The sequence below is a fragment of the Carcharhinus amblyrhynchos genome, chromosome 5 (assembly GCF_965287045.1).
Source record: "Carcharhinus amblyrhynchos chromosome 5, sCarAmb.v2.hapA, whole genome shotgun sequence".
In the NCBI taxonomy this organism is placed as follows: domain Eukaryota; kingdom Metazoa; phylum Chordata; class Chondrichthyes; order Carcharhiniformes; family Carcharhinidae; genus Carcharhinus; species Carcharhinus amblyrhynchos.
In genome coordinates this window covers 128,800,163-128,827,525 of record NC_137328.1, presented here as the reverse complement: position 1 = coordinate 128,827,525, position 27,363 = coordinate 128,800,163, and the positions used below count along the sequence as shown (strand labels likewise).

General features: G+C 44.2%; 1 protein-coding gene across 5 annotated transcripts in view; it reads right to left on the bottom strand.

The window, feature by feature from the left end:
* Positions 1 to 27,363, bottom strand: part of nipblb (NIPBL cohesin loading factor b) — a 600,450-nt gene that overhangs the window by 21,814 nt on the left and 551,273 nt on the right. For all 5 annotated transcript variants that reach the window (XM_080189563.1, XM_080189568.1, XM_080189564.1 and 2 more), the window contains 5 exons: positions 16,902 to 17,092; positions 15,729 to 15,836; positions 13,209 to 13,409; positions 4,778 to 4,924; positions 2,577 to 2,851 (listed from right to left, as the gene is read on the bottom strand). In XM_080189563.1, coding sequence (XP_080045689.1) covers positions 2,577 to 2,851; positions 4,778 to 4,924; positions 13,209 to 13,409; positions 15,729 to 15,836; positions 16,902 to 17,092 — 922 coding nt within the window. The remainder of the gene's footprint in view (positions 1 to 2,576; positions 2,852 to 4,777; positions 4,925 to 13,208; positions 13,410 to 15,728; positions 15,837 to 16,901; positions 17,093 to 27,363) is intronic.

Genomic DNA, 27,363 nt, shown 5'->3' with positions numbered 1-27,363 from the left:
AATGTCCTTTTCACCAACCTACTAACATGCCACTTATCTAAACATTTAACCATTCCATCTATATCTTCTTGGAGCTCAAAACACACTCTGCCTCACTGTTATCAACCCATCCAATCTTTGTCATCTGCAAACTTACTAATCCTACCCACCACCGCCCCCCCCCCACCCCACAGCTGTCATTTATAGAAATGATGAATAATAGGGGGCCCAACACAGATCCCTGTGGTTTGCTGCTAGACACTGGCTTCCAGTCACTAAAGCAACCTTCTGTTATCACCCGCTGTCTCCTACAACTGAGCCAATTTTGAATCCACTATATCAAATTACCCTGTATCCTGTGTGAATTTACCTTCTTTAGAAGTCTCCCATGTGGGACCTTGTCAAAGGCTTTGCTGAAATCCACAAACTACATCGATGCACTACCCTTGTCTACACACCTGGTCACCTTCTCAAAAAATTCTATCAAATGTTAGGCATGACCTCCCTCTGATGAAGGCATAGAACATAGAACACTACAGCACAAACAGGCCCTTCGGCCCACAAGTTGCGCCGATCACATCACCTACCAACCTACAGACCTATCTATAACCCTCAATCTCATTAAACCCCATATACTCATCCAGAAGTCTTTTAAAAGACCCCAGCGAGTTTGCCTCCACCACCACTGACGGCAGCCGATTCCATTCACTCACCACCCTCTGAGTGAAAAACTTACCCCTAACATCACTTCTGAACCTCCCTCCCCGCACCTTAAATCTGTGTTCTCTCGTAGCGACCATTTCAGACCGGGGAAATAGCCTCTGAGAGTCCACCCTATCTATTCCTCTCAACATTTTGTAAACTTCTATCAGGTCGCCTCTCAACCTGATCAACCTGATCAATGCTGACTCTCCCTGATCAAGCTTTGCCTCTCCAAGTGGAGATAGATGCTCTTCTTCAGAAGCTTCTCTAATAGTTTCCCTACCACTGACATGAGACTCACTGGTCTGTAGTTTACATTACTGGCTGGCTTTCTCTCGCACTCTAGTTTTCTTCAATCTTTTTGTTATTCTTTGATGTTCTTTATATTCTTTCCAATCTTCTGACCTGCCACTTGTCTCTGCGCAAATATCCTCTCTCCAAGTTTAATACGGTCTTTAACTTATTAGTTAACCACGGATGACAGGCCCTTCCTTTGGAATTTTTCTTTCTCATTGGAACGTGTCTATTCTGAAATATCCTATAGATTATCTGCCACCGAACCTCTATCGATCCATTCCTTAAGCACATTTGCCAGTTGATGCTTGCTAGCTCTGCTTTCGTCCCCAATAATTTCCCTTATTGCACTTCAAATGCACTCTTCTCTCCTTCAAACTGCAGGCAAAATTCAGTCATATCATGGTCGCTGCTACCAGGAGTGCCTTCACAAGGTTATCAATTAATCCAGTCTCATTTCACATCACCAGGCCTAGCATGTGGTTGGCTCCAGAACATGCTTTTCTAAGAAATTATCTTGAATATATTCTATTAACTCCTCATCTATACTACCTTTGTCCACCTGATTTTTCCAATCTACATGTAGATTAAAATCCTCTGATTAAAACTGTACCTTTCTGAGAAGTTCTCTTCTGTCATACTGTGTTCTACTCAGGTGTCAATACTCAGGTGAAACACTAACCTAGAGCAGATGGATTTTTTAATCTTGTTCAGTGGATCAGCTCATATAATGGAAAGCCAGGTCCACATATTGGAAAATGTTCATAAAACAGCTGACTGGCTTCCTCCTGGTCATATGAAATCAGGATTCTCTCAAAACTTGTCGATCAAGGGTCTATCTAACTCAATCTTACACATGTTGAATGACTCTGCCTCTGCATCTCTCTGGGGAAGAGAATTCCACTTTTCCAAACTTCCTGGAATTTACAGGAGCAATATCCTACAGGAATCTGAAACCAAAACAGAAAACGCTGGAAAATCTCAGCAGATCTGGCAGCATCTGTAAGGAGAGAAAAGAGCTGATGTTTCGAGTCCAGATGGCCCTTTGTCAAAGCTTTGACTCGAAACATCAGCTCTTTTCTCTCCTTACAGATGCTGTCAGACTTGCTGAGATTTTCCAGCATTTTCTCTTTTGGTTTCAACATCCTCGGGGATGTTGTATGGAACAATGGAATCAGTGCTACCTGTTTGAAAATTCAAATCAAAATCAACGTTCTTTGTAGTACAAAGTTTTTAAAGTTTATTTATGAGTGCCAGAAGTAGGCTTACATTAAGACTGTAATGAAGTTACTGTGAAATTCCCCTAGCTGCCACACTCCAGCACCTATTTGAGTACACTAAGGGAGAATTTAGCATAACCAATACACCTAACCAGCACATCTTTCGGACTACAAACATTAATACAAGTAGGCAGAATGAACAGACAGAAAGATAAGGGAAGGATTTGATCTTGAGAACTGTGAAAGGTTCAATGTTAATTTCTGTTGGAAGGTAATAGGACTGAAAGTGTTGATTATGTTTTTTTCCCTACACGTGCTGCTGACCAATTCAGTTTTTCCAGCATCTTTTGTTTTTAATTGAACAAAAACTTGATCTCATACCTGTCTGAGAAGCCATACAGGTTCTTTAGATGTTGTTTCAGGACCAATAACAATAGGATTCCCTGAGAAGCATTCACAAACTCCACGAGAGGGGTCGAATCTGCAGGCAACCGGGAGAGCACATCTTCCAGATCATCATCCTCGTCATCACTTGAGTCAGAGTTGACACGCTTTCTGGTCTTGCGGGGTCGCTGCATCTCATCCTCACTTTCACTCTCACTGTCTCCAGAGCTCGAGGATTTTCTTTCCTTGGGTGGCGTGTCTTTCAACAGAGACTGAAAATGACAAGCAGGCAGTTTAAAACTTAGCTGTCAAAATGTTCCCTTTGAAAATGAAGCCCAACCAACCCTGATACAAATCGCTATTAAAGGCAGTATTACTGCGCTCAGTTTATCATGGCCTAACATAGCTCACTTCCAGGCAATATCATTGAATATAGCACAGACATACCATGATACTTTCTGTATCATCGAAGACCCTGTTACAACTCAATGTTTTTAGGCAGAATAACTGAATTCAGAGTAGACACTATCTAATGCAACTTGCTGTTTGGGAGGATACTTCCCAGGCTAGGGGCAGCAGTCTCAGGATAAGTGGTTTAAGGCTGAGATTAGAGAAATTTCTTCACAAGTCTGACAGTGAACATAGAAAAATATAAACTAGGAGCTGGAGTACGCCATTTGGCCCTTCTAGTCTGCTCTGCTATTCAAAATGCTCATTGTCGATCCTCTATCTTAATGCCATATTCCTGCTTTCTTTCCATACCCCATGATGCTATTAAAATCTAAGCATTTATCTCTGGATTCTCAATCCCGAAGAGAAATAGAGCTCAATGTTAAATACATTCAGATCAAGAAGGGAATGCAGACACATCGAGCGCCCAATCAGATTAACCACAATCTTACGTGGCGTTTACTATTACTTATGTGGCGAAAAACTGCAGCAGGCGACGGTGCAGAGGGACCTCGGGGTCCTTGTGCATGAGTTGCAAAAACCCTGCCTGCAGGTGCAGCAGGTGGTCAGGAAGGCGAATGGGATGCTGGCCTTCATAGCAAGGGGGATTGAATATAAAAGTAGGGAGGTCTTGCTGCAGCTGTATAGGGCATTGGTGAGGCTGCAGCTGGAGTACTGTGTGCAGTTTTGGTCGCTGCACTTACGCAAGGATATTTTGGCCTTGGAGGGAGTGCAGAGGAGGTTTACTAGGCTGATACCGGAGTTGAGGGGGTTGAGCTATGAGGAGAGGCTGAATAAACTAGGCTTGTACTCATTGGAGTTTAGAAGAATGAGGGGAGATCTCATTGAGACGTACAAGATGATGAATGGGATGGATAGGATAGAGGTGGAGAGACTCTTCCCGCTCAGAAAGGACAGTAGGACTAGGGGGCACAGCCTCAAGATAAAGGGGGGGCGTTTTAGAACGGAGTTGAGGAGGAACTTCTTCACTCAAAGGGTGGTGAATCTCTGGAATTCTCTGCCCGTTGAGGTGGTGGAGGCTGCCTCGCTAAATACATTTAAGACGTGGGTTGATGGGTTTTTGATAAGCGAGGGGATTAAGGGTTATGGGGAGAGGGCGGGAATGTGGAACTGAGCCATGACAGATCAGCCATGATCTTATTGAATGGCGGGGCAGGCTCGAAGGGCTGGATGGCCTACTCCTGCTCCTATTTCTTATGTTCTTATTGAATGATAGAGCAGGCTTGAGGGGCCACATGGCCCACTGTTGCTCCTACTTGTGTTATGTTCTTCAATGCAACAGAAGGTATGCTGGGCACAGCTTGCAAGAAGTTACCTCACTCTGGCACTGACTTGGAAAAAAATATATAAATTTAAATTTATAATATAAACAATACAAACAAACCTTGATACAGCTCACTAACAAGGCAGCATCTCTGAATGTAGTGTAAACTCATGACACACCACCAGGCAGTATCAATGAAAACATTATTGACACTGCCTGCCACGGTTCAATGTATCCGATAGCATCACCATAGACACACTGTGATACTGTGTGGAGTACATCAGTAGATGTAGAGAACAAAGTGAAATAAAGAAGTGGCAGTTCCTCATAATCAAGTAGCCCCCAACTGGAGGATTAAAAAAGTCTTGCTGGATGTACCTCTGGGTCCTCACAGGTGTACTCAGCCACATCTTCAATTCAAGTTTTGGTCTTGATTTGTTGATACAGACTCAAATTTACGTACCTCCCTGAATGACTGCAGCAGGTTACTTCCAGAAACTGAAAGTGTGATGTCAATGTGATGCATAATAAACAGAGGCTCTTCTTGCGTCTGGAAAGGGAAACAGGCCAAGTTGTCTGCTATGTACAACAGCAGGTTCACCTCAGTTTTCTATAGAGAAGAAAAACAAAGTTTGAACAGGTTTAAATTTCCATTTTAGTTCTTAGGTATCCTCATCCACCATCAGTCACCTTTCATTGAACTAACTGGTACAGCACGAGATTGCACAATGCCAGAACAGTTTTCCACATCCTGCCAATATGGCACGATGTCCAGATACTGAAATGGGCAGCATTACAATGGAAAATATGATGGGGCAAACTACCTCCAAATCCTTACAACCTCCAACTCTCCAGCCCACTGAAATGGAAGCTTGGCTTTGAATCTGCTCATATTTGCTTTGCAGCTCTCTGAAGCAGCTGAGAGGAGAAGGCACACAGGGAGGGAAGAATGAGAAAGTATATATGGCGAAGTCATACTCTGGATGTCTAGGGAAGTTTTCACCTTTCCTGTAACATATCTGACTGATCAGCACATGCCATGCCTGATGTCCACTGAAGTGCTGAACACTGTTACCATCCTGGCAGCCTATCCAGCAACAACAGTTGCTACTGCTGTTTGTTCACAGTGCTGCTCACAACACCTAACAGGTAGGGGCAAAGGGAAGAAGTGGAGAGTCCAGTACAAAAGCAAGAGTAACTGAGTCATACTGATCCGAATAAACAATGGAAAATAGAGAGAGTTAGTATTAAAGGTGGCAAAAGCCACTTATTTAAGCACTGTAGCCGTCAATCATAAATGCAGATTTAACATAGAACATAGAACACTACAGCACAAACAGGCCCTTCGGCCCACAAGTTGCGCCGATCACATCACCTACCTACCTACAGACCTATCTATAACCCTCAATCTCATTAAACCCCATATACTCATCCAGAAGTCTTTTAAAAGACCCCAGCGAGTTCGCCTCCACCACCACTGACGGCAGCCGATTCCATTCACTCACCACCCTCTGAGTGAAAAACTTACCCCTAACATCACTTCTGAACCTCCCTCCCCGCACCTTAAATCTGTGTCCTCTCGTAGCGACCATTTCAAACCGGGGAAATAGCCTCTGAGAGTCCACCCTATCTATTCCTCTCAACATTTTGTAAACTTCTATCAGGTCGCCTCTCAACCTTCGTCTCTCCAGGGAAAAGAGTCCCAGCTCCCTCAACCTAACTTCATAAGGCATGCCTCCCAGTCCAGGCAACATCCTTGTAAATCTCCTCTGCACCCTCTCAATAGCTTCTACATCTTTCCTATAGTGAGGCGACCAGAACTGCGCACAATACTCCAAATGAGGCCTGACAAGGGTCTTATAAAGTTCCAGCATTACCTCCCGACTCCTAAACTCAATCCCTCGATTAATGAAGGCCAGTACACCATACGCCTTCTTGACCACTTCCTCCACCTGCGAGGCCGATTTAAGAGTCCTGTGGACCCGGACCCCAAGATCCTTCTGCTCCTCAACACTACTCAGACTTCTGCCCTTGATAGTGTACTCGTTCATCCCGTTGGTTCTGCCAAAATGGACGACTACACATTTATCCGCGTTGAAGTCCATCTGCCACTTCTCCGCCCAGTCCTGCATCCTATCTATGTCCTGCTGCAACTTTTGCCATCCTTCCAGATCATCCACAACACCACCGACCTTCGTGTCATCAGCGAACTTACTTACCCATCCCTCCACTTCCTCATCCAGGTCATTTATGAAAATGACAAACAACAAGGGTCCCAGAACAGATCCTTGAGGCACTCCGCTGGTGACTGACCTCCATTCAGAAAAAGCCCCATCCACAACCACTCTCTGCCTTCTGCAGGCAAGCCAGTTCTGGATCCACAAGGCCAAAGGCCCTTGGATCCCATGCCCTCTCACTTTCTCAAGAAGTCTTGCATGGGGGACCTTATCAAACGCCTTGCTGAAGTCCATGTACACTACGTCCACGGCACTTCCTTCGTCAATGTGTTCAGTCACATTATCGAAGAACTCAACTAGGCTTGTAAGGCACGACCTGCCCTTGACAAATCCATGCTGACTATTCCTGATCATGTCAAACCTCTCCAAATGTTCGTAAATCTTGTCCCTCAGAAGCCTCTCCATCAGCTTACCAACCACTGAGGTCAGACTCACCGGTCGGTAATTTCCCGGGCTATCTCTGTTCCCTTTCTTAAAAATAGGAACTACATCCGCAATCCTCCAATCCTCTGGAACCTCTCCCGTCTCCATTGACGACGCAAAGATCATCGCCAGGGGCTCTGCAATCTCTTCCCTCGCCTCCCACAGTATCCTGGGGTACATCCCATCTGGTCCCGGCGACTTATCTACCTTGATAGAATTCAAAAGTTCCAACACATCCTCCTCCTTAATATTCACGTACTCAATCCTTTCCATCTGCTGCAAATCCATAACAAAATCTCCCAGATCGGCTTCCACCGTGAATACTGAGGTGAAGTACTCGTTAAGCACCTCCGCCATTTCTTCTGGTTCCACACAAACCTTTCCCCCCTCACCTTTTATAGGTCCTATCCCTTCTCTTCTTATCCTTTTACCTTTCACATATTTACAGAAGGCCTTGGGATTCTCCTTAATCTTACCCACCAAGGTCTTCTCATGACCCCTTCTGGCTCTCCTAATTTCCCTGAAAGATCAACTGAAGGATCAAATGTAATATAGCGGGCATGGTAAAACTGGCCTAGTCTATTTAAATAAGTTTAAAATGCTGGAAATGTGCCAGAGTCAGGCAGCATCTGTAGAAAGAAACAGAGTAAAATGTTTCAGCTCGTGATGGCCTTTCATAGAACTCAGAAGATCCTCTGTATGGCTTCCCAGATATGGGGGCTCAAGGGTTGAAGCAGGACACATTTCTCTATTGGATTACTAACTATCATTTTGCAACAATCTCATCAAGTGTCTTATTTCTGAAACAAACCTTTGATTGATAAGTCTCTGATGTGGCTAATATATAGACCAAAACTCTGCTGTTTGTAATACTGTGTGCATGCCATTGTAATGTAAAAGTGCTTGGCAGAGAAAGAGTTAACGTGGGACTGAGGAACAGCACTGCTTACAGTATGATGTATTGAGTCACCTGCTATTAGATTCAGAGAATACTCTGAAAGACTATTGGCAAGGAAGCAGCACTATGCATGGCAGTTCATGTTTAAATGCCTCTCAATCTCTTCATTGAGATATCTAAAGAACCCATATTACATAGTCAAAGGGACCAGGTCACTGGGGATGAGCCTAGTGTGAAAGCTCAGGTGGTTAGGGGCTGTAAACGATTGGGCCTCGTGATTGGGGACTCCACGGTTAAGGGGACAGATAGGAGGGTCGGAAGTAAAGGTAGGGACTCAGGGCTGGTGTGTTGCCTACCAGGGGCTGAAGTCCGGGATGTATCTGAAAAGGTATTCAGGACTCTTAGAGAGGGAGATCAACCCCAAGTTATTGTTCATGTGGGGACACATGACATAGGGAGGTTAAGGGAAGGGGATATTAAGCAGAGATTTATGGAGTTGGGGTGGAAACTAAAGGCCAAGACTGATAAGAGTAGTTATCTCCGGACTCTTGCCTGTGCCACGAGATAGTTTAGAGAGGAATAGAGAAAGGGAAAGTTTGAACTTGTGGCTGAGAGGATGGTGCAGGAGGGAGGGGTTCAGGTACTTAAGCAATTGGGGCTCGTTCTGGGGAAGGTGGGACCTCTATAAGAGGGATGGTCTACACCTGAATCAGAAGGGGACCAATATCCTGGGGGGTAAGTTTGCTAGGGCTATGCAGGGAAGTTTAAACTGATTCGGAGGGGGGGAGGGATCCTGAGTAGAGGGGTTGAAAGTGAGGGGTGCATGGATGGGGACTGCAATGCATGGCATCGCAGGGGTGGGGTGGAGCAGGGTTTGAAATGTGTATACTTCAATGCGAGGAGTATTCGCAATAAAGTGGGTGAACTTGCAGCGTGGATCAGTACCTGGGACTTTGATGTTGTGGCCATTTCAGAGACATGGATAGAGCAGGGGCAGGAATGGGTGTTGCAGGTCCCGGGGTTTAAATGTTTTAGTCGAAGTAGAGAAGGAGGTAGAAGGGGGGGAGGGGTAGCATTATTGGTCAGGGATTGTATCACAGTGTCAGAGAGGAGGTTTGATGAGGACTTGTCTGTTGAGGTAGTATGGGCGGAGATTAGAAATAGGAGAGGAGAGGTCACCCTGTTGGGAGTCTTTTATAGACCTCCTAAAAGTTCTAGAGAGGTTGAGGAAAGGATTGCGGAGATGATCCTGGTTAGGAGTGAAAGTAATAGGGTAATTGTTATGGGGGATTTTAACTTTACTAATATTGATTGGAGTTGTTATAGCTCTAGCTCGTTAGAGGGGTCAGTTTTTGTGCAAAGTGTGCAGGAAGGTTTTTTGACTCAGTATGTAGATAGGCCAACTAGAGGTGAGGCTATATTGGATTTGGTGCTGGGAAATGAGCCAGATCAGGTGTTGGATTTGGAAGTTGGTGTGCATTTTGGTGATAGTGACCACAATTCGGTTACGTTCACCTTAGTGATGGAAAGGGATAGGCATGAACCTCGGGCCAGTGGTTTTAGCTGGGGGAAGGGTAATTATGAGGCTATTAGGAGAGAATTAGGAAACATAGGTTGGACTAGGAGATTACAGGGATTGGGAACGTCCGAAATGTGGAGTTTTTTCAAGGAGCAGCTACTGCGAGTCTGTGATAGGTATGTCCCTGTCAGGCAAGGTGGAATTGGTAAGGCTAGGGAACCGTGGTGCACCAAAAAAGTTGATTCGCTGGTTAAAAAGAAAAAGGAGGTTTATGTTCGGATGAGACGTGAGCACTCGGATAGTGCACTAGAGAGCTTTAGATTGGCTAGGAGGGAGTTGAAGAGCGAGCTAAGAAGGGCTAAAAGAGGACATGAGAAGACTTTGGCTGATAGGGTTAAGGAGAATCCTAAGGCGTTCTATAGGTATGTCAAGAACAGAAGGTTGGTTAGGGCAAGGTTAGGGCCAGTTATAGACGGCAGAGGGAAGTTATGTGTGGAACCGGAGGAGATTGGTGAAGCATTGAACCAATATTTCTCTTCGGTGTTCACGCAGGGGGACATGGATATAGCTGAGGAGGACACTGGGTTGCAGGGGAGTAGAATTGACAGTGTTACAGTTGATAAGGAGGATGTGCTGGATATTCTGGAGGGTCTGAAAATAGATAAGTCCCCTGGTCCGGATGGGATTTACCCCAGGATTCTCTGGGAGGCAAGAGAAGTGATTGCAGAGCCTCTGGCTCTGATCTTCAGGTCGTCGTTGGCCTCTGGTATAGTACCAGATGATTGGAGGTTAGCGAATGTTGTCCCATTGTTTAAGAAGGGGAACAGAGACTTCCCCGGGAATTATAGACCGGTGAGTCTCACTTCTGTTGTGGGCAAGGTTTTGGAAAAAATTATTAGGGATAGGATTTATAGTTATTTGGAGAGTAATGAGTTGATTGGAGATAGTCAGCATGGTTTTGTGGCGGGTAGGTCGTGCCTTACTAACCTTATTGAGTTTTTTGAGAAAGTGACCAAAGAGGTGGATGGGGGTAAGGCAGTGGACGTGGTGTATATGGATTTTAGTAAGGCGTTTGATAAGGTTCACCATGGTAGGCTTCTGCACAAAATGCAGATGTATGGGATTGGGGGTGATCTAGGGAACTGGATTAGGAATTGGCTAGCGGATAGGAGACAGAGGGTAGTGGTTGACGGTAAATATTCATCATGGAGTTCGGTTACAAGTGGTGTGCCTCAGGGATCTGTGTTGGGGCCACTGCTGTTTGTGATTTTTATTAATGATCTGGATGAGGGTATAGTTGGGTGGATCAGTAAATTTGCTGATGACACCAAAGTCGGAGGTGTGGTAGATAGTGAGGAAGGGTGTCATAGTTTGCAGGAAGACTTAGACAGGTTGCAGAGCTGGGCCGAGAGGTGGCGGATGGAGTTTAATGCAGAGAAATGTGAGGTAATTCACTCTGGTAGGAATAACAGATGTGTTGAGTATAGGGCTAACGGGAAGACTTTGAATAGTGTGGAGGAGCAGAGGGATCTAGGTGTATGTGTACATAGATCCCTGAAAGTTGGGAATCAAGTAGATAAGGTTGTTAAGAAGGCATACAGTGTCTTGGCGTTTATTGGTAGGGGGATTGAATTTAGGAGTCGTAGCGTTATGTTGCAACTGTACACAACTCTGGTGCGGCCGCACTTGGAGTATTGTGTGCAGTTCTGGTCCCCACATTACAGGAAGGATGTGGAGGCTTTGGAGAGGGTGCAGAGGAGGTTTACCAGGATGTTGCCTGGTATGGAGGGGAGATCCTATGAGGAGAGGCTGAGGGATTTGGGGTTGTTTTCGCTGGAAAGAAGGCGGCTAAGAGGGGATCTTATTGAAACATATAAGATGATTAGAGGTTTAGATAGGGTGGATAGTGATAGCCTTTTTCCTCTGATGGAAAAATCTAGCACGAGGGGGCATGGCTTTAAACTAAGGGGGGGGTAGTTATAGGACAGATGTCAGGGGTAGGTTCTTTACCCAGAGGGTGGTGAGGGATTGGAATGCCCTGCCTGCTGCAGTTGTAAATGCGCCTAGTTTGGGGGCGTTTAAGAGGTCTGTGGATAGGTTTATGGACGAAAAGGGATTGGTTTAGGTTAGTGGGTCATTGTTGTTTTTTTTTAAACTGGTCGGCGCAACATCGTGGGCCAAAGGGCCTGTTCTGCGCTGTAATGTTCTATGTTCTATGTACAACACACACCAGCCTAGCCACACATCCTTTCAACTGCTCACACTTTGGTAAAACCCCACAGAGCACAAGAATGGATGACTACTGGCATGTGTCTTTGTGCCTACAAAATAAAGTATTTTTTAAAACACCTTCACAGAATGTGGGTGTCACCAGCTGGGCCAGCATTTATTGCCCATCTCTAATTCCTTTTGAGAATTTGGTGGCGAGTTGCTTTTCTGAAACATTGGTTGTACACTCCATGTGGACAGCAAAGTGCTGTTAGGGAGGGAGTTCCAGGATTCTGACCCAGTGACAGTGAAGGAACAGTGATATATTTCCAAGTCAGAATGTTGTGTGCCTCAGAGGGGAACTTGCAGTTGCTGATGTTTCCATTCACCTGCTCTACTTGTCCTTTGCAAATTTGGGAGGTGTTGATATTTCAGAATATAAATACAATTGGATTTGCAGAGCAAGATCCTTTCGTTTTTGGTGGGGCTAGAACCATAGGAACAGGAGGAGGTCATTCAGGCCCCCAATCTTCTTTGATCAGATCAAGGTTTAATTAGATTTACTTGTTTTGATTCTGTAACCCTTAAATAACAAAAATTTACTGATAGCAGTCCTCAAAATTTCAATTCACTCCCAGCCTGAAGTTGTTTTTTCAGGGTAAGTATTCCAGGGATCCTCTATCCTTGTGCAGAAAGTGTTTCCTGATTTCTCCTGGCACTCACCTGATGAAGGATCAGTGCTCTAAAAGCTCGTGCTATCAAATAAACCTGTTGCACTTTAACCTGGTGTTGAGAGACTACTTATTAATTTCTCATGGAGTAGTTTAGCTCGAATTTTAAGGATATGCCCCAGGTTCTGTACTCCCCACCTGAGGGGATAGTTTCTCCCCCAGTGAAGTCCATTGCTATTTAAATATTATCGTCAGGTCACCCTGATCTTCAATAAAGGGGATATATACGTTGTGTTCACGCAACATATTTTAATCATTTTAGCCCCAATATCATTCTGGTGAACCTGTCCTGTGATCTTTCTAAGACTAACATATTCTTTCCGAGATGATGTGCTCACAACTTAATGAAACACTTCAGCCGGATTCAACCAAGGTGCTATACAACGGAGAAATAACTTCTTCCATCTTTTCTCATTTACACTACTTACTCGAAACTCCTAACTTACTGGATGACAAACTTCACTGTTTATTCTTTCTTCCAAGTCAAGAAAAATATGGTATGAGCTAGACTGAACAGATCTCACATCTAATTAAAATCACCCCCTGCCTGTGCCCTCAATCTCCCAGTGAAGTCTACCTCTCTAGAACTTTAATTTTGGATTAAATTCCATTTCTACATTATCTTCTCTTGCATCATGTTATCCAATTCTAATTTGGATAACCCTTTGTTATGCCCCTCATTACTTTGATGGTATATGTTCATAATACTTGTTCACTAATTTCCATCGACAGGTACTAATCCCTTGGAATAACCCCAATTACAAAAGGATTAGACTGCATAATAACAGACTGACGCTAACCTCATGTTATCCTGGTTAATTCTAGCCATCTATTGAAAATGAGGTGGGTTGCCAGAACCCTTAGTGTCATTGACTCACCGCACTGTCATCGAATAGGTTGAGTAAGGCAATGAGGAAGGCACGCCGATGTTGCCGGTTTCCTCTGATCATGGTGTAGAGATGTGAACACAAAGCTGTCACGTTCTCCTCCTGTCTGAAACCACGGATTAGCTCTCTTATTTCAGATTGGATGGACTGTTGAAGCTGGTATGACATCTTCATTCCTGCTACTGCTTTCATCTGGGAAAAAGCAGTGTACAACAATCAACATTTCTCATCCCACTCTCACTAATAACTATAGTCTTTAATTCTGGTTGCCACACTATTAGAAGGATGTGGAGGCTTTGGAGAGGGTACAGAAAAGATTTACCAGGATGTTGCCTGGTATAGAGGGCACTAGCTATGAGGAGAGATTGGAGAAACTTGGTTTGTTCTCACTGGAGCGACGGAGGTTGAGGGGAGACCTGATAGAAGTCTACAAGATTATGAGAGACATGGACAGAATGGATAGTCAGAAGCCTTTTCCCAGGGTGGAAGAGTCAATTACTAAGGGGCACAGGTTTGAGGGGCAAGGTTTAAAGGAGATGTACAAGGCAGATTTTTTTTTTACACAGAGAGGAGTGGGTGCCTAGAACTTGTTGCCGGGGGATGTAGTGGAAGCAGATACGGTAGTGACTTTTAAGGGGCGCCTTGACAAGTACATGAATAGGATGGGAATAGAGGGATATGGTCCCCGGAAGGGTAAGGGGTTTTAGTTAAGTTAGGCAGCATGGTTGGTGCAGGCTTGCTGGGCCGAAGGGCCTGTTCCTGTGCTGTAATTTTCTTTGTTCTTTCTCTTTATTTCTATATACCACACAGGATTGCAATATATTTAAATTTGTAGAACAGTATAGCACAGTACCGGCTCTTTGGCCTTTGATGTTGTGCCGAGCAGTGTCCAAACCCAAGATCAAGCTATCCCACTCCCTATCATTCTGGTGCGCTCCATGTGCCTATCCAATAACCACTTGAAAGCTCCTAAAGTGTCCAACTCCACTATCACAGCAGGCAGTTACTCTCTGAGTAAAGAATCTACTTCGGACATCCCTCCTATATCTCCCAACATGAACCTTAAAGTTATGCCCCCTAGTAACAGCTAGATCCACCCGAGGATGTTATGGTGCTACTAATCCCATCACTCATTTACTTTCTGCCTGTTAAGCCACAGGTAGATAGGCTTCTGATCAATAAGGGAATTAAGGGTTATGGGGAGCAGGCGGGTAAGTGAAACTGAACCACTATCAGATCAACCATGATCTTATTGAATGGCGGGGCAGGCTCGAAGGGCTAGATGGCCTACTCCTGCTCCTATTTCTTATGTTCTTATGTTTTCAAAACCACGTGGACCAGATATCTTTTCAACCCTCAGTAACTGGACATCTTCCCATTGAATATAAAGAACAAAGAAAATTATTTCCCCAAGGTGCCTAACATCCATGCTTTTTCAATAGTAAATACTGATGAGAAATTAATTTAGGATCTCACCCATTTCTTGTGGATCTGCACACAGATGACCTTGTTCATCCTTAAGAGGCCCTATTCTCTCCCTTGTTACTCTTTTGCCCTTTTGTCCCTGGAAGGGTAGGGAGTTTTAGTTCAGTGAGGCAGCATGGTTGGTGCAAGCTTGGAGAGCCAAAGGGCTTGTTCCTGTGTTGTAATTTTCTTTGTTTTCTTATATTTACTGGAGTTTAGAGAAGTGAGGGGGAATCTCAGAAACTTATAAAATTCAGAAAGAATGTTCTCAATGGTGGGGGACTCCTAAACTAGGGGTCATAGTTTTTTTTCTAACCTTTTAAACTGAGGTGAGGAGAAATTTCTTTATCCAAAGGGTGATGAATGTGTGGAATTCACTACCACAGAAAAGAGGTGAGGCCAAACTGTTGATCAATTTCAAGAAGAAATTGGATCTGGCTCTTGAAGCCAAAGGGATCAAGGTGTATATATAGCGGGGGAGGTGGGGAGCGAGAAAGAGAAGGGGGATCAGGATATTTAATTTGATGATCATAATTAAGTGTGGAGCAAACTCAAGGGGCCAAATGGCCTACTCTTGCTTCTAGATTCTGTATTGCTCTGCTGCCAGAATCACTTAACCCATTTATGCCCTTTTCTAGTCTCCCACGTCCTCTTCACAATTTACAATTATCTTTGTGTTGTCAGTAACTTTGGCAACCACACCTTCAGTCGCTTCATCCAAGTTATTTTGGAAGATTAAAAACAATGCATCAACTGTCTCATTGGCCACTTCTTTGAAGACCTTATGATAAAGCCCATCCGCACTGAGGGGTTTGTCAGCCTGCAGCTCTAACAACTTAGTCAGCATGATTTCTCTGGTGACTGTAAATTTCAGGAGTTCATTTTTCCTGCCAAAATGGACAATTTCACATTTGCCTACATTATACTTCATGTGCCAGATTTGTGTCCACTCACTAAAACCAGCTAAGTCCCTTTGTCCTGACACGTGAAAGACTGCTAAATAATGAGTTAACAGCAGCTGGGCAGAGGGAGGGAGTCACCACGTACATGTACAAATCCCGTGTACTTTTTGTCTATTTCCACCAGCTGTTGATCTGACTTGTTGCGCATTGTGGATTCTGGGTCTGTTCCGATGGCAATCAGATATGGCACACACTGTGTAAAGGAAACAAACATGGGACATAAGGAAACGATGATAAAATATTGACAGTCTTCACATTACTAACAGTGAAGACCTTCAGTCCACTAGTACTTACACACTATATGAACATTTACTGAAAAGCTAGCCTCATCACCATTGCTACAAAATTAAGGCAGAAACTATCCGTGAACCCTCATTACCCACTAGAATGGGAGAAGATGCATCAACTCCTGCGAAGTTAATCATCCAGGTCACAAGAGTTTGTTTAATCAGCATCCTTTGCGACTGGGCTCATGCAGCCACAGTACCTACGATTTAAAAACTGTGTTTGCAGCCACTGTCAAGTTTATTTCAACAGCAATGCCCTCTCCTGCCACCTCTACCAAGAACAAGTGTCAGTGTTATGTGAATACAGTAATTGCTAAGTTTGCCCCAAGACACACCATACTGAATTGGACATGTATTGCTGTCATTCCACCATCTTCACTTGATTGGTGTCCTGGAATCCCCTATGTAGCTCCATTGTGGGAGAACCATTAGCACAAAGGTGACAGCAGCTGAAAAAGGTTCAGCTCTTTCTCAAGGCAACGCGGGCAGGCAATAAAACTTGGCATATGCTGGCGGAAACAGGAGGAACTCCCCAGCTTCTCTGGGCTGAGGGTCTTGCGTGGCTGAAAATGGACCTGAGCAAAATTGTTGCAGACTGGTCTAGACCACAGGCCACTGGTATGGAAAACTGCTCAAGGTGATGACAAACAGCACTGGGTGGAGTATCATCAAATTGCAGTGTCACTGCAGCACATTTGGGATGCCTGCCGAATCACTGGAGAACCTCCAAAAGCATTTCCAAACTGAATTAGGACAGACCTACTGATTGCTTATGATGAAACATTCACAATGCTAGGAAACCTTGGCATTAAAAACACAGCAAATATCAACAAAAACACAGCAGAATGCTCAAAAATAGCTGGGAAATATAACGCATTGGATTGTTTGCAACGTTTAAACAGTTAACAATGCTATTAACAATCACTGCATCTAGCTTTATCACAATCACTGATTCCAATAGTCATGCTTACTTGGACAGGGTGGACCAAGCCCTGGTTTAGTGTCAGAGCGATGACATTAAGTGCAAAGTGGCGCACAGGAGAGTGCGTGTGGAAAAATGCTTCTAGAACCTGTTTGAGGTAGAGCTGCATGATGGAACTGCTCATCCCTGAGGAAATATCACCCATCTCCTTCAGATCTTCCTGTTTTGCCACTTTCTTCCCTGTGAGAAACAAAGAATTCATTATTTAATAGATGCCTAACAAAAATATGCGTTATGCTCCCCTTTCAAACAAAGATTGCAAAATGGTTTTCCTATCTCCCAGTGTTTGCTATGGTCATATTTTCCATTTCTAAAAAACCACGCATGCATTTTTAAAGAAGACTGCATCCCACATTAGTAACCAAAATCAGTTTAACATCCATTTACATTTACCAGTTTAGAACTCAGTGATCTCACAACCACAGCCTCGTTTAAATCAGATCAATTATAAGTAAGCCTGAGGTGACGCACACTAATAGGAGGAATATGGAGGCCACCTAACCCCTGAAGAATTAGAGCCTAAATAGGGTAGAGGAGCAAAAATATCTGGGAGGGGTGGGGGTATAAGTTCACAAATCATTGAAGGTAATAATGCAACAACTCTCATGACTCCCTGACACTTCTGAAGCGTCATTTGTCTTGAAATGTTAAATCTACTTCTCTTTCTGCAGATAATGCAATGTCCATGCTGTAGGTAGGCTAAATTAGGCTAATGAAAACATATATAATCATGAGTTTAGCACAATACTGACATGGAGTGAGTGATCTTAGACTAAAGAATGTACTAATAAGAAACTGTCAATGTAAAAGGCAGTTTGATTAAATAACAAGTATTTCTCATTTAAGCATATATTTTGGATTTATAAAATGGATGCAACTTATTTCTTAGAAAGTAAAGCTTCAACCAACAGCAAGGTGCAGCATGAGACACTCAGAAGGGAGCCACATTCTGTAGAACATTAGACTGCTGAATCCAGACATTTTTATCAGAACACGTCAGGAACAAAATAGCTTCCAATGCCAGCTCAAGGAATAAGAACTATATAAAGTTGTGCTGATAGCACAAGTATAGCCAGACACGAACACTTTCTCAGGATCTGGCTTATTGTGACGTGAATATGAATCCATGGGGATGTTAACTCAGTGGCAATCGAAGGAGGTAACTTCAGAAATTAAGCACAAATAAGATCCCACGAGTTCAGGATATAAATTCTATTGGCTGGAATTGGCGACAACGATGATTATTGACTGATTTGCATTAATGTTTACTGGATTATGCCCATCCAAAAGATGGGAAATAAGATTCTGAGAAAAACCTCTACAGGCCACCACTTTTAGATTTCAGATTTCTAACATCTACAATATTTTGCTTTTTTGCTATGATACCAAAGTGGAGTGGTTTCTGAACGAATGAGACTCCTTTCTTTACCAAAGAAGCAATGAGGAGAAAACATACAACATGGCTGAGGCAATTAGCAGCAATGCATTTAAGGGGAAGCTCAACAAGTATACGAGACAGAAATAAACAAAATGCTATAGCACAGGATGCCATTCTGCCCATCATGCTTGTGCTGGCTCCTTGGTGGGGTGTTCAAAAATTCCCACACCTTTGCTCTCTCCTCATTGCAAAGCATATTTTCTCTCAAGTATTTGTGAAATTCTCTTTTGAAGGTTACTCCTCTATTTGCTTCTATCATTCTTTACATGCAGCACATTCCAGATCACAACTTCTTGCTGATTACAAAAGTTTCACTCCTGATTCTTTTTTCAGATCATCATAAAGCTGTGTTCTCTGTTCACCCATCTCTAGTGCTCTTTAGGTGAGCTGCCTTCTTAATCACTACTGTTCATGTGATGAAGGTACACCCACAGTTCTGTCAGGGAGGGTGTTTCAGGATTTTGACCCAGTGACAGTGAAGGAATGGCTGTGATATATTTCCGAGTTGGGATGGTGACTTGGAAAGGAACTTCCAGGTGGTGGTGTTGCATGTAATTGCTGCTCTTATCCTTCTAGATGGTAGTGCTCTTTGGAAGCTACTGCCAAAGGAAGTTTATAACTAAATTAAGTTTATTTATCAATGTCATAAGTAGGCTTACATTAATAATAAAAGGAGTAGGGGACACGAGAGAGGTTAGTAGTGTTTCTTCAAATAAGGTCCAGATAAAGGCTGGTATAAAGATGCTTTATCTGAATGCACGAAGCATTCAGAACAAAGTGAATGAGCTGATGGTGCAAATCAGCACAAATGGATATGATCTGGTGGCCATTACAGAAACATGGTTGCAGGGTGACAGGGACTGGGAGCTGCATGTACAGGGGTATCAGGTGTTTGGGAAGGATAGACGGGAGGAAAAAGGGGGTGGGGTAGCTCTGTTAATTAAGGATAATATCAGGGCGGCAGTAAGGGAAGATATTGGCTCCAAAGAGCAAAATGTGGAATCGTTGTGGGTGGAGATAAGGAATAGTAAGGGGAGGAAGATGCTGGTGGGTGTGGTCTATAGGCCCCCAAATAATAATTTAGAGGTGGGGCGGGCTATAAACAAGCAAATAAACGATGCGTGCAGAAACGGAACGGCAATAATTATGGGGGATTTTAATCTGCATATTGATTGGATGACCCAAGTCGGACGCGGTGGGCTTGAGGAAGAGTTCTTGGAATGCTGTCAGGATAGTTTCCTTCAACAGTATATGACGGAACCTACAAGGGAGCGAGCTATCTTAGATCTGGTGTTGTGTAATGAGGCAGGTAGAATTAGGGATCTTCTTATGGAGGGATCCTCTTGGGATGAGTGATCACAATATGGTTGAATTTCTGATGCAGATGGAGGATGAGAAAGTAGGGCCCCAAACCTGTGTCCTCTGTTTGAACAGAGGGGAGTATGATAGGATGAGAGCGGAATTGGTGAATATAGATTGGATATATTGGCCTTGGAGGGAGTGCAGAGGAGGCTCACTAGGCCTATACCGGAGATGAGGGGGTTGGACTACGAAGAGAGACTAAATAGACTGGGCCTGTACTCGTTGGAGTTTAGAAGGCTGAGGGGGGAATCTTATAGAGACGTATAAGATAATGAAAGGGATGGATAGGGTAGAGGTAGAGAGATTCTTCCCGCTTAGAAAGGATAGCAGGACTAGAGGGCACAGCCTCAAGATGGGGGGCGCAGTTTAGAACGGAGTTCAGGAGGAACTTCTTCACTCAAAGGGTGGTAAATCTCTGGAATTCTCTGCTCGTTGAAGTGGTGGAGGCTACCTCACTGAATATATTTAAGTCATGTGTAGATAGGTTTTTGATAGACAAGGGAATTAAGGGTTACGGGGAGAAAGCAGGAAAGTGGAACTGATCCACTTCAGATCAGCCATGATCTTATTGAATGGTGGGGCAGGCTCGAAGGGCTAGATAGCCTACTCCGGCTCCTATTTCTTATGCTCTTATTAACGCTACAATTAAGTTACTGTGAAAATCCCCTAGTTGTCACACTCCAGTGCCTTTGAGTACACTGAGTGATAATTTAGTTTGGCCAACCAGCACGTCATTCGGACTGTGAGGGGAAACTGGAGCACAAGGAGGAAACCCACACAGACGTGGGCAGAACGTGCAAACTCTGCACAGAAAGTCATCAAAGTCAATAGAACATAGAACATTACAGCGCAGAACAGGCCCTTCGGCCCACGATGTTGCGCCGACCAATTAAAAAACAATGACCCTCTAACCTAAACCAATCCCTTTCCATCCATAAACCTATCCACGGATCTCTTAAACGCCCCCAAACTAGGCGCATTTACAACTGCAGCAGGCAGGGCATTCCAGTCCCTCACCACCCTCTGGGTAAAGAACCTACCCCTGACATCCGTCCTATAACTACCCCCCCTTAATTTAAAGCCATGCCCCCTCGTGCTAGCTCTTTCCATCCAAGGAAAAAGGCCATCACTGTCCACCCTATCTAAACCTCTAATCATCTTATATGTTTCAATAAGGTCCCCTCTTAGCCGCCTTCTTTCTAACAAAAACAACCTCAAATCCCTCAGTCTCTCCTCATAGGACCACCCCTCCATACCAGGCAACATCCTGGTAAACCTCCTCTGCACCCTCTCCAAAGCCTCTACATCCTTCCTATAATGTGGGGACCAGAACTACACACAATACTCCAAGTGCGGCCGCACCAGAGTTTTGTACAGTTGCAACATGACGCTGCGGCTCCTAAATTCAATCCCCCTACCAATAAACGCCAAGACACCGTATGCCTTCCTAACAACCTTATCTACTTGATTCCCAACTTTCAGGGATCTATGAAAGAAGGCGGCTAAGAGGGGATCTTATTGAAACATATAAGATGATTAGAGGTTTAGATAGGGTGGATAGTGATAGCCTTTTTCCTCGGATGGAGAAAGCTAGCACGAGGGGGCATGGCTTTAAATTAAGGGGGGGTAGCTACAGGACGGATGTCAGGGGTAGGTTCTTTACCTAGCGGGTGGTGAGGGATTGGAATGCCCTGCCTGCTGCAGTTGTAAATGCGTCTAGTTTGGGGGCGTTTAAGAGATCTCTGGATGGGTTTATGGACGAAAAGGGATTGGTATAGGCTAGTGGGTCATTGTTTTTGTAACTGGTCGGCGCAACATCGTGGGCCGAAGGGCCTGTTCTGCGCTGTAATGTTCTATGTTCTATGTACACATACACCTAGATCCCTCTGTTCATCCACACTATTCAGAGTCCTACCGTTAGCCCTAGACTCGACACATCTGTTATTCCTGCCAAAATGAATTACCTCACACTTTTCTGCATTAAACTCCATCCGCCACCTCTCGGCCCAGCTCTGCAACTTGTCCAAGTCTCCCTGTAGACTAAGACACCCTTCCTCACTATCTACCACACCTCTGACTTTGGTGTCATCAGCAAATTTACTAATCCACCCAACTATACCCTCATCCAGATCAATTATAAAAATTACAAACAGCAGTGGCCCCAAAACAGATCCCTGAGGCACACCACTTGTAACCGAACTCCATGACGAATACTTTCCATCAATCGCCACCCTCTGTCTCCTATCTGCTAGCCAATTCCTGATCCAATTACCTAAATCACCCTCAATCCCATACATCCGCATTTTCTGCAGAAGCCTTCCATGGTGAACCTTATCAAACGCCTTACTAAAGTCCATATATACCACGTCAACTGCCCTACCCCCATCCACCTCTTTGGTCACTTTCTCAAAAAACTCAATAAGGTTAGTAAGGCACGACCTACCCTCCACAAAACCATGCTGACTATCTCCAAACAATTCATTACTCTCTAAATAACTATAAATCCTATCCCTAATAATTTTTTCTAATACTTTGCCCACAACAGAAGTAAGACTCACCGGTCTATAATTCCCAGGGAAGTCTCTGTTCCCCTTCTTAAACAATGGGACAACATTCGCTATCCTCCAATCTTCTGGCACTATACCTGTGACCAACGACGACCTGAAGATCAGAGCCAGAGGCTCTGCAATCGCCTCTCTTGCCTCCCAGAGAATCCTAGGGTAAATCCCGTCCGGCCCAGGGGACTTAACTATTTTCAAACCCTCAAGCACATCCTCCTTATCAAGTGCAATACTGTCCAGTTTACAACCCTGTAACCCAGTGTTCTCCACAGCTACATTTATGTCTCCCTGCGTGAATACCGAAGAGAAATATTGGTTCAATGCCTTTCCAATCTCTTCTGGTTCCACACATAACCTCCCACTGCTGTCTCTAACTGGCCCTAATCTTGCCCTAACCAACCTTCTGTTCTTAACATATCTATAGAATGCCTTAGGATTCTCCTTAATCCTATCAGCCAAAGTCTTCTCATGTCCTCTTTTAGCCCTTCTTAACTCACTCTTTAGCTCCCTCCTAGCCAATCTAAAGCTTTCTAGTGCACTACCTGAGCCCTCAAGTCTCATCCGGACATAAGCCTCCTTTTTTTTTAAACCAGCAAATCAACTTTTTTACTGCACCACGGTTCCCTAGCTCGACCATTTCCTCCTTGCCTGACAGGCACATACATATCAAGGACTCACAGTAGCTGCTCCTTGAAAAAACTCCACATTTCGGACGTTCCCAGACCCTGTAGTCTCCTAGTCCAACCTATGCTTCCTAATTCTCTCCTAATAGCCTCATAATTACCCTTCCCCCAGCTAAAACTACTGACCCGAGGTTCATGCCTATCCCTTTCCATCACTAAGGTGAACGTAACCGAATTGTGGTCACTATCACCAAAATGCACACCAACTTCCAAGTCTAGCACCTGGTCTGGCTCATTTCCCAGCACCAAATCCAATATAACCTCACCTCTAGTTGGCCTATCTACATACTGAGTCAAAAAACCTTCCTGCACGCTTTGTACAAAAACTGACCCCTCTAATGAGCTAGAGCTATAGCTATTCCAATCAATATTAGTAAAGTTAAAGTCCCCCATAACAATTACCCTATTACTTCCACTCCTATCCAGGATCGTCTCCGCAATCCTTTCCTCAACCTCTCTAGAACTTTTAGGAGGTCTATAAAAGACTCCCAACAGGGTGACCTTTCCTCTCCTATTTCTAATCTCAGCCCATACTACCTCAACAGACAACTCCTCATCAAACTTCCTCTCTGACACTGTGATACAATCCTTGACTAATAATGCTACCCCTCCCCCCCTTCTCTACTCCGACTGAAGCATTTGAACCCCAGAACCTGCATCAACCATTCCTGACCCTGCTCTATCCATGTCTCTGAAATGGCCACAACATCAAAGTCCCAGGTACTGATCCATGCTGCAAGTTCATCCACTTTATTGCGAATACTCCTCGCATTAAAGTATACGCATTTCAAACCCTGCTCTGCTCCACCCCCACGATGCCGTGCATTGCAATAATCAAAGCCAGGTCCCTGGAGTTGTGAGGCAGCAATGCTAATCACTATGCTACCATGCTGCCCAATTGTCATGAGGCAGAGATAGCTTTAAATGACCTATAATTGCATTTGTGGTTATTAGAAATAAGGCAGATCTTTAGAACCATAGAACATTACAGCACAGAAACGGGCCTTTTTTGTCTGTGCCGAACCATTTTTCTGCCTAGTCCCACTGACCTGCACCTGGACCACATCCCTCCACACCCCTCTCATCCATGTACCTGTCCAAGTTTTTCTTAAATGTTAAAAGTGATCCCGCATTTACCACTTTATCTGGCAGCTCATTCCACACTCCCGTCACTCTGTGTGAAGAAGCCCCCCTCCAATATTCCCTTTAAACTTTTCCCCCTTCACCATTAATCCACGTCCTCTCGTTTTTTTCTCCCCTAGCCTCAGTGGAAAAAGCCTGCTTGCATTCACTCTATCTATACCCATCATAATTTTATACACCTCTATCAAATCTCCCCTCATTCTTCTATGCTCCAAGGAATAAAGTCCTAACCTATTCAATCTCTCTCTGTAACTCAGCTTCTCAAGTCCTGGCAACATCCTTGTGAACCTTCTCTGCATTCCTTCAACCTTGTTAGTATCCTTCCTGTAATTAGATGACCAAAACTGTACACAATACTCTAAATTCAGCCTCACCAATGTCTTATACAACCTCACCATAACATTCCAACTCTTATACTCAATACTTTGATTTATAAAGGCCAATGTACCCAAAGCACTCTTTACGACCCTATCTACCTGTGATGCCACTTTTCGGGAATTATGTATCTGTATTCCCAGATCCCTCTGTTCAACTGCACTCTTCAGATGGAATACAATGTTGGCAAGTGTGAGGTTATCCACTTTGGTAGGAATAATGGTAGGAAAGACTACTACTTACAGGGCAAAAAGCTGCAGCATGCTACGGTGCAGAGGAACCTGGGGGTCCTTGTGCATGAGTTGCAAAAACCCAGCCTGCAGGTGGTCAGGAAGGCAAATGGGATGCTGGCCTTCATAGCGAGGGGGATTGAATATAAAAGTAGGGAGGTCTTGCTGCAACTGTACAGGGCACTGGTGAGGCCGCAGCTGGAGTACTGTGTGCAGTTTTGGTCGTCGCACTTGCGCAAGGATATTTTGGCCTTGGAGGGAGTGCAGAGGAGGTTTACTAGGCTGATACCGGAATTGAGGGGGTGGAGCTATGAGGAGAGGCTGAATAAACTGGGCTTGTACTCGTTAGAGTTTAGAAGGATGAGGGGAGATCTCATCGAGACGTACAAGATGATGAAAGGGATGGATAGGGTAGAGGTGGAGAGGTCCTTCCCGCTCAGAAAGGATAGCAGGACTAGAGGACACAGCCTCAAGATAAGGGGGGGGAGGGGGGGGGGGAGCATAAGAACATAAATAAGAACATAAGAAATAGGAGCAGGAGTAGGCCATCTAGCCCTTCGAGCCTGCCCCGCCATTCAATAAGATCATGGCTGATCTGTCGTGGCTCAGTTCCACTTTCCCGCCCTCTCCCCATAACCCTTAATCCCCTCTCTTATCAAGAACCCATCAACCCGCTTCTTAAAAATATTTAGCGAGGCAGCCTCCACCACTTCAACGGGCAGAGAATTCCAGAGATTCACCACCCTTTGAGTGAAGAAGTTCCTCCTCAACTCCGTTCTAAACCGCCTCCCCTTTATCTTGAGGCTGTGCCCCCTAGTCCTACTGTCTTTTTTGAGCGGGAAGAGTCTCTCCACCTCTATCCTATCCATCCCATTCATCATCTTATACGTCTCAATGAGATCTCCCCTCATTCTTCTAAACTCTAACGAGTACAAGCCTAGTTTATTCAGCCTCTCCTCATAGCTCAACCCCCTCAACTCCAGTATCAGCCTAGTAAACCTCCTCTGCACTCCCTCCAAGGCCAAAATATCCTTGCGCAGGTGCGGCGCCCAAAACTGCACACAGTACTCCAGCTGCGGCCTCACCAATGCCCTATACAGCTGCAGCAAGACCTCCCTACTTTTATATTCAATCCCCCTCGCTATGAAGAGAGCTATGGAGCAGTTTAGAACGGAGTTGAGGAGGAACTTCTTCACTCAAAGGGTGGTGAATCTCTGGAATTCTCTGCCCATTGAAGTGGTTGAGGCTACCTCACTAAATATATTTAAGACGCAGGTAGATAGGTTTTTGGTAGGCAAGGGGATTAAGGGTTATGGGGAGAAGGCGGGAAAGTGGAACTGAGCCACGACAGATCAGCCATGATCTTATTGAATGGCGGGGCAGGCTCGAAGGGCTAGATGGCCTACTCCTGCTCCTATTTCTTATGTTCCGTGTCCTGCCATTTACCTTTAAGTAAGTTCAATTTTGTGCTTCTGTATTTGAATTGGGGAATGACTTCAGTTTAGTTCAGATGCATGCATGATAATGATAGTTTACAATTTGAACGCAAACAAAACTTAAAGGAATAGTAGAATGTTGTGTTGCTACAGAGGCCCACCCAAGATAGAAAGAATTTCTGAGTTTAGTTTTAAGCTAGACCCAGGAGAAACTGGACAAGGAATTTGCAGCAAGCAGACATCCCAAAAGAAAATATAGTCCAAAAAGAAATTGAAACAAATGAATCTCTAAATTTGCACCCCTTTATTGTGGGGTCCAAGAGTTGTAAACAAAAGTCATAGGTAGGAGGAGGGTTGGAATGAGGCACTCACTGAGTGTTAAAATGGGTGGCGTGGACTTGTAGGGCTGAAGGGCCTGTTTCCTGTGCTGTGTTATTCTTTGTTCTTTGAATGTCTCAGGAAGACAGTTAAGTTAAAGATGTTGAACAAGGGTCCGTTCAGCAGAATTTTATTAAGAAACAGAGAAAGTACTCTGAGTTAGAGAGATGGCTGTAAGGGCTAACTCCTAAGTTGGCTAGCTGAGAAGCCAGACATCTGACGTAAATCAAAAAAGTCTGGTGACATCTCAATACTGCATATGAAGCAGTAGTATTCTGCTGGTATGGTTTGGTATCTGAAATATTGTGACTCTAAGACAGAGGAATACTGAAAGGAGAGATGGAAATCCTGGGAGTGGATCCTTTGTGAAGGCACACAAGAAAAATCATTTTTGGGGGAAGATTCCAAGGTGTGGTCTGTCAGGGATGGAATTTGGAACATTTGTGTGGAAGTCAGAGTTCCAGTGAGACCAGATGACTCAGTGTGACAAACATCTGGCTGGAATCTGATGAGAGATCCACAGGATTTGTGTTGGGTGGCATCTGCCACTTGGTTCCAGAGACTGGTGTATCTAGCCAAATTTTGCTTATCAGTTAACATGGACTGTGTACTTACTAAGAACATTAGAGTAAAATAAATATTTGATAACTTGTGATATCCTTACTGGGGTGAAGGAATGTTATATTATCGATAGTTCTTTTAATAAAGTTTTTATACTTTTGTTAAAAGTTACTTGGCAATTCTGTGACTTTGTTCATCCACGTCTCTAAACAAAAAATAAAAGTTGTGATCTACCAAGCCAGGCTTCCACGCTGAAATTCGACTATCCTGTCCTAGGACATAAG